General features: G+C 38.4%; 1 protein-coding gene across 9 annotated transcripts in view; it reads right to left on the reverse strand.

Moving 5' to 3' along the window:
• Positions 1 to 348: 348 nt before the first annotated feature.
• The window catches only part of INSIG2 (insulin induced gene 2), a 33,278-nt gene continuing 19,445 nt past the window's right edge, over positions 349 to 14,181 (reverse strand). For 4 of the 9 annotated variants that reach the window (XM_081242200.1, XM_081242201.1, XM_081242208.1 and 1 more), the window contains 4 exons: positions 12,226 to 12,350; positions 8,927 to 9,093; positions 8,651 to 8,750; positions 349 to 696 (listed from right to left, as the gene is read on the reverse strand). In XM_081242200.1, coding sequence (XP_081098326.1) covers positions 415 to 696; positions 8,651 to 8,750; positions 8,927 to 9,093; positions 12,226 to 12,350 — 674 coding nt within the window. In that variant the 3' untranslated portion in view covers positions 349 to 414. Of the gene's footprint in view, positions 697 to 5,891; positions 7,607 to 8,650; positions 8,751 to 8,926; positions 9,094 to 12,225; positions 12,351 to 14,181 lie in introns of those variants that run through there. The other 5 variants (XM_081242205.1, XM_081242206.1, XM_081242203.1 and 2 more) reach the window with 5 other exon arrangements.

Here is a 14,181-nt window from a genome sequence, read left to right on the forward strand (position 1 = left end):
GCCTGTGCTCCGCAACGGGAGAGGCCACATCAGTGAGAGGCCCGCATACCGCAAAAAATAAAATAAAATAAAATAAAATTTTAAAAAAGGCTATAATTTTAATTTTACCACCAAAAGAATTTTCATTTCCTTATAACTGTGTTCACTATGAATCACTCACAAAGAAAAAATATTCTAGTGGGAAGAGAGTGCTACAAAATGCTTTAAACCAACTGAGGTGGACATTACCAATGATCACCTATATTTGGTTCTCCTGTCAGGGGAGGGTTTGCACATCCCAGCCCCCTTGCAGGTAGTTGGGGGTCACAGGACCACAACTAATCCTAACAAAGATTTAAGAATCACTAATTTACTTTTTCTGGGGAAACAAAAAGTTGAATCTGACTCAACTTTATTATGAGTTTTACATATATTCTAGAAGACTTGCTTCAACATATCCTGACCCGCTTTCTCTCTTGGACAGGCATGATATTGACCCACACTAGGTCTGAGGCATAGAAAATTCCACAAAGATTTGTCTTTACAAACATCTTTAAACTTCGTCTTCAGTTTGTCAGTGTGCAGGCTTCCCAAGTCCAGTGTGTGGAGACCAAGCACAGCAGCTGCCTCCAGCTGATCCCAAGATGATGGGGCGGCAGTCTGTCCTCCCGTAATGTCCTGCTGCAAAATTTCAAGTTTCTGTGAAGGCAGAAGGACCTGTTTCAAAACAGAACTGTCACCGTCATAACTTGGCTGAGCAGACATTCCCAGAAGATCTAGGAGTGCCATGTGATGACTATAAAGGAAATAGAAGTGACTTTCATTCAATGGCAGAAATTCCCAGGGAATGCATTTTAGAAACTTTTCTTCTAAAACAAACAGATTCAGCAGTTGGGTTCTTTCTTTTGTCTGCTCAATTGCTCATCACAATGAACTGGTCCATGATCACATTCTGTACAAGTTACTCAAAACGTGTTTCTAAGAGAGACAAAATCTCGCAAACTGAACAAACTCGTGGAAACACAGTAGTACTGAGTAAATTTATTAGTTTCAGAGCAGTAGTAAAAAAAGATTATTTTAAATGGAAATAAGTTTCCTAAGTGCTCATTACTTTTAAAGCCCACCTTTGGGGAAGCCACAGAACTATTAGCAGTTACAAATCCTGCCATGACAAAGCATAATAAAACACACTTGTGCCAGCACAGAATTCTGATTTAGAATCAAAACCGTCCCTTGTTCATGAAAATCCTTATAGACACCTCAGCCAGAGCAACGGTGAAAGGGAAAAATTGCCCACATATGGCAATCAGTTTCGACACGAGGCTCATCCATAGCCCAGTCTTTCACAGGCACATTGTTATCTATCTGATCTGCCAAACCTGGTCCTTAACAACACTGTCTTCAGAACAGTTGACATACCCTGGAAAAGCCTGTCTTGTAAATCACAAAGAAGGATGACAGGTTTCACAGATTTCATCAGTGATCAAAAGAAGGGAGGCATAGGGGCTTCCCTGGTGGCGCAGTGGTTGAGAGTCCGCCTGCCGATGCAGGGGACACGGGTTCGTGTCCTGGTCCGGGAAGATCCCACATGCCACAGAGCGGCTGGGCCCATGAGCCATGGCCGCTGAGCCTGCGCGTCTGGAGCCTGTGCTCCGCAACGGGAGAGGCCACAACAGTGAGAGGCCCGCGTACCTCAGAAAAAAAAAAAAAAAAAAAAAAAGGGAGGCATAAAGGAACAGATACAAGGATATTTACACTTCCTGGCACAATGATCTCAATGAACTAAATGTATTTCGAAGGCAAAAAAAAATCTCCATACCCCAATTTTTATTGAGACCAAGTAGGAAACCACTGACTTAACCCATTTATCTCAGCTCCCAACTAAACTGAATTTTTGAAATGTCAAGACAAATGATCAGGCACATGGCAAGATTTTACAGTATAAAAAATTGTGGGGAAGATTGAATCAGGGGGGCAGACTAGTCAAGCTGTAGCTTTTCCTTCCTATCCCAAATCCATAGAAACAACAACAAAAGATTTTTAAAAGGTAAAGGAATCTATAAGTATACTGCTAGATAAGGAGAAGTATCCTCCATGGACTAGCCACTACAAGGAAGCCCTGAAAGCAAGAAAACAACTGAGAGCAGTAGGTGGAAAGAAACCACAGCTCACTCAAGGAAAGGATTTGCTAAAAATGAAACTAGGGACATTCAAAGCTCATAGGTGGCTAATGCCTGGAGCCAGAAATACCAAGGGCAACAGACCTCATGCGTTGGAGCAGGCTCCTGCAGAAGCAGCCATCTGGTCAACCCCTCCACACTTCTACTCGCTGCCTTGGACCGGGCAGAGACAGACAGCATAGTACCTGCCCCCAGATGCAAGCAGTGTGACACTAAGTTCAGAGAGGCCTGGGAGTGTGCCCAAGGCAGACCAAGGAGCACTCACACCCAGAGACAGGCTGGCGCAGGCTCATCCTGCCCTTCCCTGCCATGGATCTTTAGAGGCATTTAGAACTTTAAAAGCTTAATTAATATCCTCAGAAAATACAAGAATGACCCCACACTGCCACACATACACACACACAGAAATAGAGATCCTGGAAATTAAAACTGTCATCAATGAAATTAAAAGTTCAACTGATGGGCTGAACGCTGAATGGGTACAGCTGAAGAGCACCTCACTGAGCTGGAAGATCCAGTTAAATAGTTCTTCTAGAATGTAGCACCACAGAGAAAAGCTAAGGGATATATAGAAAACAGGAACAAAAGGTCAAAGATCTCCCGAATAGAGGAATTTCAGAAGAACAGAGAAGGTGAACAAGGAAATAATAACAGCAAAGACAGAAAAAAATTGTCCAGGATTAAAGAGATGATGTCTCTGATTGAACAGGACTAGTAGAAGACGCACTCCTAAACACCGTGTGAATTTTTAAAGCACCTAGGATGATGAAACAACTCAAAATAATTACATAAAAGGGGGGAAGGGACTCTAATTAGAATTCTGATACAATCAAGGCATCTGGATAAGTGTTTCACTCTAATGGTCATGAGCCCACAGAGGAGACCTTCCTTTCCACCCAGCCTCTGCGACCATTCTAGTACCGTCCATACTGGTATGAACAGCTGGTCACCCAGGCCTCAGATCTCCAGCCACTTCTGTAAACCATGGGAACACAGGTGTTCAGATCATACCCTGAACCTCGAGATCTGGAAGTGAGCCATTAAATCCCCCCCTGACTACAAACCCCAAGCCGATCACCCTTCCCATCAAACAGGGTTTTGGCCTCCTTACACGTGCCGTCCTTTCACCTCACACCGTTCTCCCATGCAGTCAGCTTAGCACTGCTGGTTCAACTTCCTTCCCCGATTTGCCTGGATCCCACGATAAATCTCTTGACCTTGCATTAGGAGCCTCCTTTAATTTTCCACAAAGGCTTGCGCCGTGTCTACCAACGAACTCCCCACTAGACTCAATCTACTCCATCACAAATGGCCTAGCCCCTGGGCTACTGAGCCCATTTAAACATGGCACCACCATGTTAACTGACTCCACTGCAAATATCTGATCTCCAGCCTCACCTGGGTCCTGGATGGTCTCAAAACTCTCTGAAAATTCTTTCTTCACCTCTAGTCAGTTCCTGGGTCCGTTCTTCAAAGATACAGCCCAAATCTCCATGATTCTTTCAAAGTTCTCTAGCTGTCCCCAGCTCCTCTTACTAGTAATAAATGACAGTACATGATCAGGCTTTTCTCAAATATATTTTGTATGCAATGATATACTTTAAATGTTAAGATAAAATAGGTTCGAAAAAACATTTTTCAACATAAAACAATCAGATATCATCACCTGTACTTCTAAAGTCAACTATTCCCTCCAACTGTATTTCATTCTACCAGTTACCCTCTGACTGAAACCCCCCTCCTATTTTGGCTTCCACATCACTCTCTTGTTTTTCCTCCTACTTCTGACTATACCTCCTTTATCTCCTTCACCAGCTTCTCTGCCAACAGGCCAGTGTGTCTCAGGTCTCTTCCTTTTCACTATACCACGCTCCCTAGGTGACCTCATCCACTCCCACAGCTGCATTAGTGTCATATGCTGATGACTCCCTCATTACACCCCATAACCCAGGCTCAAATATCCCACTGCTTATACTCATCTTTACCAGAGGCCTCCTACATACCTCAGCCTCAACATATCAAATCAAACTTCCATTCACCTACTTCTCTGCATTCCTTTTTCGGTTTACAGAAATACCATCCACTTAGTTTTCCAAGAGAGAAAAATTAAGTCACCTTTCACATTTCCTCTTCCTTGACCTTTATACCCAAGTCACCAAGTTCAGATGACTTAACCCAAAGTGTATCTCAGTGTGTCCCTCACTCTTCATTTCCAAGTCATTACATCTCTCTCACCTGGACCCTCCACCTTATATTACATGTACACATGTAATATATAACATGTATTTACACCTGTGAGAGACAACCTGGGCTGCACATTAGAATCACCTAGGGAACTTATGAAACTCCTAATGCTCAGAGCACACCTCAGGTCAATTATATTAGAGTCTCTGGGAGTGGGATCTAGGCATCAGCATATTTTTACAAGACTCCACAGGACTCCAATATGCAGCCAGATTTTAAAATTTTCCAGACGTGAGCCCACAGACTGAAAGTGCATACTGAATACTAAGCAAGAAAAATAAAAACAAATTTTAAAACTAAACAAGTAAAAGTGAAACTAACCTCGAAGATGAAGGGAAAATCATGAAAAAGCTCCTGGAGAGAAAAGACAGATTCTCTACAAAGGAAAGAAGATTACACTAATAGCAGACTTGTTGTCTGCAACATTAGATGACAGAAGACAAGTTAAAAAAGTCTTCAGGGGGCCTCCCTGGTGGCGCAGTGGTTGAGAGTCCGCCTGCCGATGCAGGGGATACGGGTTCGTGCCCCGGTCTGGGAGGATCCCATATGCCGCGGAGCGGCTGGGCCCGTGAGCCATGGCCACTGGGCCTGCGCATCCGGAGCCTGTGCTCCGCAACGGGAGAGGCCACAACAGTGAGAGGCCCACGTACCGCAAAAAGAAAAAAAAAAAAAAAAAAAAAAAAAAAAAGTCTTCAGAGTGGTGGGATTAGGGGGAAACTGTGAACCTAGAATTCTATGGCCTGCTAAATTTTTCTTCAAGAATGAAAGAGACTTTTTCAGGCACACAAAGCGAAGACTCTACTGTCCACAGACCAACACTGGAAGAATTACCTTACAAAGAATATATGTCATTATGCAGGTAAGTGAACCGAAAGATTAGAGAAGTATTTAATGATATTGACCAAGTCTGGATTCCACCTAGAAAACAGATGTGTGAAGTAGAGGCACCACTGAGAGGTTCCAATGACCTTAATGAAGGTAAAACAGTTCAGTGCAAACAAATGAAGATTATAACAAAAGTATTACCGGGGTTCTTGCTAGCTAATTTTAATTATTTGCCTGTGCTTTCATAGAATTTAAGTTTCAGTTTTCAACTATTCAATTTTTAAAACTTTAAATAATAAAAGCCAGGAAGCACTGCCAATAAAGCAGTATTAAAAGATGTTTACCACTTTCACTGCAAAAAAAAAGATGTAATATATTTATACACTTATCAAAATATCAAAACAATTTTATTTTTGTCATAAATCTTTTCTTGTTTTCTAGGTGATATGCAAATAATTTAAGAACTCAAAATGATAATCATTCAATTCCTGTAACACTAAACTTAGTTTCCTTCATTATTTCTGAATAAATTCAACCACCCATGTTAATTTTAATAAATTAATCCTCAGTAATATAATTCTAAGATTAACCACAAGGATGGAAAAAAGACTCTTAACCAAGATGATAATTATATATTTAATACATCTTGCTTTAAACAGCAAATTTCAAAGTAAACACATCATAGACCTTATAACTTATTAAAGAATTATAGTGCTTACAAAGTTGATTCTAAAAATATACCTTATTTGTTCTAAATGAATAACATTATCTGGAAGATAGAATAATAAATTACAGTAGTATGTTTACCACCACTATAGTTAAGATTGTGTATATATATTCAATAGGAAATCCTCTTAGGATTTTCACACTTTCAGCCTTAAAACATAAGAGCACATTAAAGTTTGGCATACAAGATCTCAGTCTGACAGAAATGGTTTTAAAATCAAAACTGGAAAAATATCTAGTTGACAATAAGAGAGCATGAGCACACGCACATACACACACACTCGCTCTCTCTCTCCCCCTCTCAATCCTACACACTCACACACATACACACCCCTCCAGAGTAAGAAGATTTCACCCTTGTGTATCAGACAACTGCCATCAATTTCAAAAATAAAAACTGGGGGAAAAGGTTAACTAAGACTATGTTTAAATCACACTCAAAAGGCTCTAGCTGTTGGAAAAATATGCACAAAACTGTTACCAGGATCTTTACCATGCACAATATGCCATCCCAATACATTCTTAAACAACACATTCTTGAACTGTTCATTAATGGGCACATGGATACATAAGAAATTATGTGCCCATCCACTCCTCGGATGCAATCCACTGACAACCAATCATATGAAGCAGCCCAGCTCAAATGGTTCTCTTTACAGAACCCAACAGATTATAGAACCCCAGACAACTAGAAACTTCATTTTGACCTCTTCAGGAATTCTTATGTGTTCCATGTGCAAAAGCAGTGGAATACTGTACTGCAAATGACAGTTAATATCACTTAACACTTTGTGGCACTCCAGAAGGTCATTCTGTATTTGTAAAACATAGTTACTCTAGTTAAATTTTTCAATGGTCCTTACTTTTAATTATATGTATTCTTCCAGATTTAGACTCAAAACAATTTGATGCTGATAAACTCTCCTGCCGATCAGTTTCACCTCCAGTAAAATCTGTTAAAACAAAAATTACTCTTTGGACTCTCTCCAGTAATGCAGGTATGAAAATGTTCCCTGGAAGTTCTTTTTCATCATATATTAAAACACCCAAAGCTCTCTGAGACAACATTAAAATAGAAACTAACCACACATTAGGGCACCCATAACTCGTACTGCTATATATTAGAAAAATAAAAAGGCACAACAGTAAGCAAAAGAGAATATACCGCTTTCCATTTGCTTTTTTTTTGGCTTTCCTCATATTTTATTTCAGTAAGTCTATAAATTGTTCAAAGCATTCTTATACTCTGCATGACGATAACTGAATATTTTGGCACATCAACATTGTGATACAATATATGGTATGTCTAAAAAATTAAAAATTTCATCTGTTAATCAACATGTTTTTTAATGTAGTGCATATATATTTTACAGTTATTTAAATCAAATACATAAAGGTTTGTACTCGATTTACAGATGAAGCAATCACAGATTGCCGTAACATATGTATGTGTGTATATATATGTATATGTGTGTATATATATACACACACCAATTAAGAGAAAAACTGCATCCTGGCAATTTTATAGTCCCAAGTATTGTTGGTATAACTATCATTTACATGCCCTTTTCGTCTTGTTTTTCTGTACAAAAGATATGTTTTTGCCTTCTTCATTCTTGATGAGATTTTTCTGCGATAACTTTACATTCATACTGTAAAAATTAAAAGGTTAAAAGGTTAACAGATTAATGTTTATTTTGAATAGCAATTTCCATATAAACTAAAAAGGTCTAAACTTAATAGTTTATTAACATATGTCTGCTTTATTCCTCAAAGAATCTGAGAATTATACAACTATTAGGATTAAATGACAATTATGAAAGGAAAGAAGAAATTCGCATTCTAGAACTAAAAGGGGCATAGCCAAAAGCAGGGAAAAATGATATTTCTACATTACAAGCAAATTATAACAGTATATGATTTAGGTCAATCCTAGAATATGAAAGGAGGCAAAATAAATTTCTTTGTGTGCTCACTAAGGCATATTAGCAAAGGAAAGGTCATGAACTTAAGGACAGGACTAATATTGTAAATTCAGATAATATTTTGTCAAATAACTTTAAAATTGAAAGGAAAAAATCTACTATATTAGCAAAAGCTTCTGGTCAAAACAATATTTTGAAAGGACAGCTATTAAAATGTCTACCCATAATTCAAACTAAAGTAAACCAATGGATTTAGGATAACTGGGTGGCTAGACTACCGAAAAGACAGCAATGTAAACCACTCAATTCTCTCAGCTGGCTAAAATGGTAAAAGTGACAGCACTTATTCATGAAACTGCTGTGGCATCTGAATGCCAGTCCCTGACCTTTCCCATCTCTGACTGGGCTTATCAACAATGTCTTTTGCCTTCTTAACTAAAATCAAACATCTTGATTTGCTGGAGATAGTCCTAATTTATACTGATTGTAGCAACATAGTTATAAGCAGCGCTTCTTCTCACTTTTAAAACTGTCCCTTTTTCATGGAGTAGAAACGTAGATTAGTAAAATAAATAAATTAATTAATAAAAATTGGAGGATAAATCATATCACCCTATCCGTAACACATTTTAGCTTTTCTATCCAGTGGTTCTTTCCATTTTTAATACACTTGTGATTAAATTCTTCCAAATGACTTATTCTATTGCTGTATGGAGAACACTTGTCTTACATCTCAATAACAGAAAGGTAAGTAAATGAGCATGAGCTTACCATTGCCAGTTGTCGACCAATGTTTCCCATTGTTATGCCTCCAGCAAAAAATATACATGGTAACCAAGAGCGAACATAGAGAAAATCTGGAGATGTATATCTAGAATAATAGAAATATTTTTAACAACTCACAAAGGAAGTACAATGACACTTATTGAGATAATTACAATGGAAATAAGTTACGAAGTAAGTTACTCTGTAGATTAAAGTGGCTAATGTAATTTTAAAATCTCAATTCTGAGATTTTAGGAAACAAGCACCAAAAAGAATACTTACTGATAAACACCATTATAGACTAGCAGTTGAGTGACCAAAGTTGCCAAGAAAGCAATTCCTATTCCAAGGCCAAAACCACTTCTAGATCTATCAAAAGTCCACCACAGTCCAATGGATAGTGCAGCCAGTGTGAGAGACAACTGTATGTTGTTATCAAAATCCACTTTCTGAGATCACTGTTAAAGAGTCATCTTAAAATTTGTAACCAAATAATATCACCCATTCATTTTTCTAAAATAAAAGATGTTAATGTTGAGAAGGGAATAGACTGCGTAGTCTAGAGTGCATTCAGGTTTTTAATACAATGCACGAGACTAGGGAGGATTAAAACTATTTCGGTATGTACTAAAGACGCACAGAGGGCATGATACTTCACTAATAGATCTCACCGACGTGTTAATCTCTCCAAAAAAATGGTACAGTATATACACTGCCGATTATCAGATCAGATCCATTATTTAAGAAATGCTTTCCTTGCAAAAAAATGTAACTAGAAGCCTCGAAACACAAGTATTGCTAAAGGAACACACTTTTGCCAAAAAGGAAACCGATATCACTTCTCAAACAGGTTTAGAATGACTTGAGAATCATACAGGAACTTGCAAATAGAAGAGTTGACAGCTATTTAACAGGGTACCACATTCTCTGTGTGATTTACTGACAGACACATTTTATAATAATGCAGTTCAGAAACAAGAGTACCAAGGACACACTGTCCCTTTCTATTATGTCAACTGTTCTAGTTTTAATTTGTTGAGGATAAAGCCTTGAAGTGAACATTATCTTGCAACCTGCCAAGCTATTTTGGTGCCTGAGACTTTCTGGTATAGCACAGTTTGCTCAAATGATGTTTTGTTTCCATCACCTACTTAAGCACCTATTCACAAATGTACAGCCCTTTTCTACTTCAAAATCTCTGGGCAAAACGAAGCTTTATAAATTCAATTTTCTCATTTCTTTGCTAGAGGATTACACTAAAGGAATTAATTTCAAGTGTCATTAAAAGAGCATTATCTATGTCCCAAAGGCCACATCTTGGCTCTATATCCAGCTCCCCAGAGGATACTATATATCTTGCCAAACTGGCCATGCTGCAACTACAGAGAAGAGAGGGGAAGTTCCAAAAATACATATAAAACCATTTTCCACTTCCTTTAACATGCTGCTGTTTACCACCATTCCCCCATCCTACCCAACCAGCGGGTATCCTGAACACCCAGACTGCCATTCTTGGTCAGTCCTTGTTTAGGCTTGATTTATCAAGAGACCTATAGTCTATGGTATGCTTTCTGAAAAAGCTTTTATTCTTTAGTGAGTATTATACCTCAAATTCCAAAGAAACACTTGTGCACTCTGATTTCTCTATGCAATAAACATTCTCGTAAAGACTGGAATTTGACATTAACTGGGTTCTATCTTTGCTGACTAAATTAACTTTGCTAAGAGTCAAAGCAAAATAAGGAGGCTTCTAGGGTACAGGTAAAACATCAATCTTAAAAATAGTACAATGTGTTTTCCTAAAGTCTAAGTAACCTAATATTAAGTCTGTGTTATATATTTTGTAAACATTTTGGATTCTGCTTAAAGGATGAACAGAATAGCTAAGATGGCTATATTTAAGGATTTCATTGAGAGGAAGAAAAGAATGACCAAAGTAAAGAATTTAAATTAGATATATAAGTCTTTTTAATTCCAGAAAAGGTTATCTAAATTACTCAACTTAAAAATACCTGAACTGTCTAGGATAGAAAGGTCTAATCCACCGGACAGAGACAAATTTACACACTTGTGGGGCTCCTGGGTAGGAGAAGGAATGTTCCTAGACTCGAGTCAGGATCTCCAGGGTCTGGCCTCAGCTCTGGAGCAGCCTTGCAGTATGTATGACTTAGCAAAGTACGAAACCTCTCTAGCTTTCATTTCTCTTATTATCTTTATAAAGAAAATGTGGAACTAGGGGATTTCTACGTTTTCTTCTAGATATAATATTCTACGAGTCTACCTTTTTAAAGTCCTCCTAACCACTAGATTTGTTTGTTATAAAATCCTAATTCTTAAAGATTTCACCAAACTAAACATGTTGGGAAACTCTTTAAGACAAAAGGGTAAAAAACAAAATAACAAGAGCCACTGAGGGACTTCCAAATTCACAGATCTCCAAGAGCCAGCGCAACTAGGAACAGAAAGGTAGACGTGCTTTCAGAATCTAGGACCCTGCTTCTCTCCCTGGGTCCTCTTCTCCAGCTTCTCTAGAACACCTCAGTACATGCTGCTAGAGACGCTGGAATCTCCTGTTGCCCTGTGACCCACACTCTCTCCAGCTAACTGCCAGCCCTGAGCCCAGCGCAGAGTTACAGGAGGAAACCTCGGGCAGCCTGAGTCACGCATCTTCTTTTCCCCCAAGAGAAGGCTCCTGCCACCTCCATCCTCTAAGCCATCTCTTCCAGAAAAGGGAAGACTGAACTAGCATTTCCCAGATCCTCTTCTACAAAGGGAAGTTGGGAGGTCAGCGGGGCGGGGAGGAAGTAGGGAGGATGACAGGATAAAATCCTTATGAGGGCAAAAACTTTTGTTCTGGGGGTGGACATTTTGTTCTGGGGGGTAGAAGCAGAGGAGAGGTGGGAATAGGGGCTACCTTATCCTTCTAGCCAGGACACTATGAAAATACTCATTAATCACTAAATTAAAATATCAAAATCCTCAAAATGATCAAACTTTAAAAATATGTAACTTAGGAAAAAAAGTTCTTTTTGGCCACAGTCTAAGTTGGCTATTTCTGCCTCTGCCACTGTTAGGAACATTCATGTGGTTTGTTGGTGTTGATTAAAACCAATAAATAACAGTCTTTAAAATATATATATACATATATATATATATTCTTCAAATTAAAAACAAAACAGAACAAAAAACCAACCAGCACCTGAAGCCACCAGATGTCCTTACTGACAAATCTTAAACGAAGAGAGAAAAGAAATTCCTTTGATAATGTATCTGTTTCAATGCTAGTTACCAAAACTAGATGGAGGTAATCAAGTAACCTAATTTAAGAAAACCATGTAAATTTTTTAAATGGGCAAAGTTCTGAGTGATATCGAAAAATAGGGATTGAAATGAAAGGCTATACCCCACACTGTAATTGCATAGGTGCTCCCATGATGCTTCAACGATGCGGCGCGCATTCTTTTTATGACTAAGTGGGCATATCACAATTTGACAACAGTGGAGTTGCGAGGGACTGTTTAACCTTTGGTTTGTCAAAAGCTGCTTTGTTATTACGCATTTCATTACAGCAGGAAGGATACAGCGCTGGCATGATTTATACCAACAAAGACGGCTACACACCGCATTACACTGGACCACTCTCTTTTAAATTTATGTGGTTCTCCTAGATGCCTGTCAATGCAGGGGTATAATAACCCAATCACAGCTGTGGGGAAAAAAAGGGAAAAAATTAAGTCATCTCCAATGGTATACAGGCAAAACTTAAGCTAAGAGTCACAACAACCATCATAAGCATTTGAAAGATTCTCTAGAAAAGCTTTTCAACTTACTTAACATTAATCGTTGATATTTTAAACTTACCTTCCAAAAGAAAAAAAAAAGTGAGGATAACACCATTGAAGACAGCATTGTAAATGAGTACAACAGTACTCTCAATTATAATAGGCAAAACACTACTTCAGCGTATGATTCAGTATTTAGCAGATTGGACCAGATGATTCATGCTACTTTTCTACTACTAATATCTCTGAGACTTGGAAAGCATCAAAGCAGTTGGCAGTTAAGCAATGTTCTCTCTAAGCTATATAACCATGAAGCATGCTATGAAATGTCACAAATCTAAAGAGAATCTCGAAGTGTAAACACGTACAAGCTCATCATATACATTCTATTAGATGGCTATAGCTGTCCTGCTACACATACAATCCTTGTCCCCCCCAGCTTCTTGTCTCACTCAGTCTCTTGTGTCTAGTGCCTTGTCCTGACAACTCCCTTCCAACCTGGCCCTCCAATGAGACTCTAGGTCAGACTGTCAAAGCAGGGAAACTTGCAACAGAAATCTACTTGTAAGATTCATTCTGCAGAGGACACATGGAGGAAACATGGTCTACAGAATTATATATTTTCAGTTAAAATTTAAATCCACTGTTAAAAGATGAGAAGGAATCTTTTTAGTATATTTCTGCATTTTGTAAAGAACATTTTGAATACTAATGGTGCAATCAATTAGTATGAATAACTCAATTTTTAACTTAAATACTTGTCAAACCTCAACATTTTATTCATTCACTGGGAAAAGATTTTAAATGCTAAGTTAGTCATTAAAAAAAAAGAGTACTTCTTGAACCAAAACATTCTTCAACAAGTTTTAAGGAAAATATACTTCTACAGGAAATATACTTTAACAGGAAATAGCTGGGCCGCTGTAATTTGCTAATCTTCCTGAAAACAGAATGTTCCTGCTGCCCTTCGGTAACAAAAACACAACTGTCACAGCCGTTGAAAAGTATGTTTAAAATGTCCAGTGTTACCTATGATGTATCATGAAATTATTGTACCCAAACCTACGCCTGAGGGGTTAGAAGCCCCTGCCTGGCCTGGTACTGGCCAGCTCTATCTCACAAACAATGCATTCACTCTTAAAGGAAAAACAGAAATCAATTAATATCAAAAATCAGAGGCTAGCAGACCAATGGAACAGCATGAAAAACAGGCTGCACCGTCCCCCTTTCACCTGGAGTGGAGATGTTGCAATGATGCAGACATTTTCTAATCCGCAAAACTGAAAGTGCCCTTCCGATTAGGCTTTTGCTGAGGATAGATGGTTCACAGACCATCAAGGCATTAACAACAAACTTCAGCAACGCAGAGCTCCAACAGCTACTAGTAAATTTAAAAGTTTCAAATTATATTCCTATTTAAAAGGTTCTGCTCTAAAATCCTGTGAGATTAACTGACAGCATTTCCAAATTTCTACAAAATTAAAGTGGCAACAAGCATGCCTAACAGTTGAAATATATCTAAATGAATATTACCTCTTTTTTGTTCTCAAGGGGTCATGAAACTGGCAGCTCATGTGCCATCCCTCCCTCTCTCTCTCTCTTTCTTTCTTCCCTTTGCCTGTTGCTGAGGAAATCAACTAAGACCAGATATTCCAAGTCAATTTTCCTCAGCAGCTGATGCCATAGGTAAAGAATTATCACACAGAGAGTACTGACGTGTGTGCAAAGATATAAATAAGTAAAATTGACTGTATT

This window comes from Mesoplodon bidens (genome assembly GCF_964165515.1).
Source record: "Mesoplodon bidens genome assembly, chromosome: 8".
Lineage (NCBI taxonomy): Eukaryota > Metazoa > Chordata > Mammalia > Artiodactyla > Ziphiidae > Mesoplodon > Mesoplodon bidens.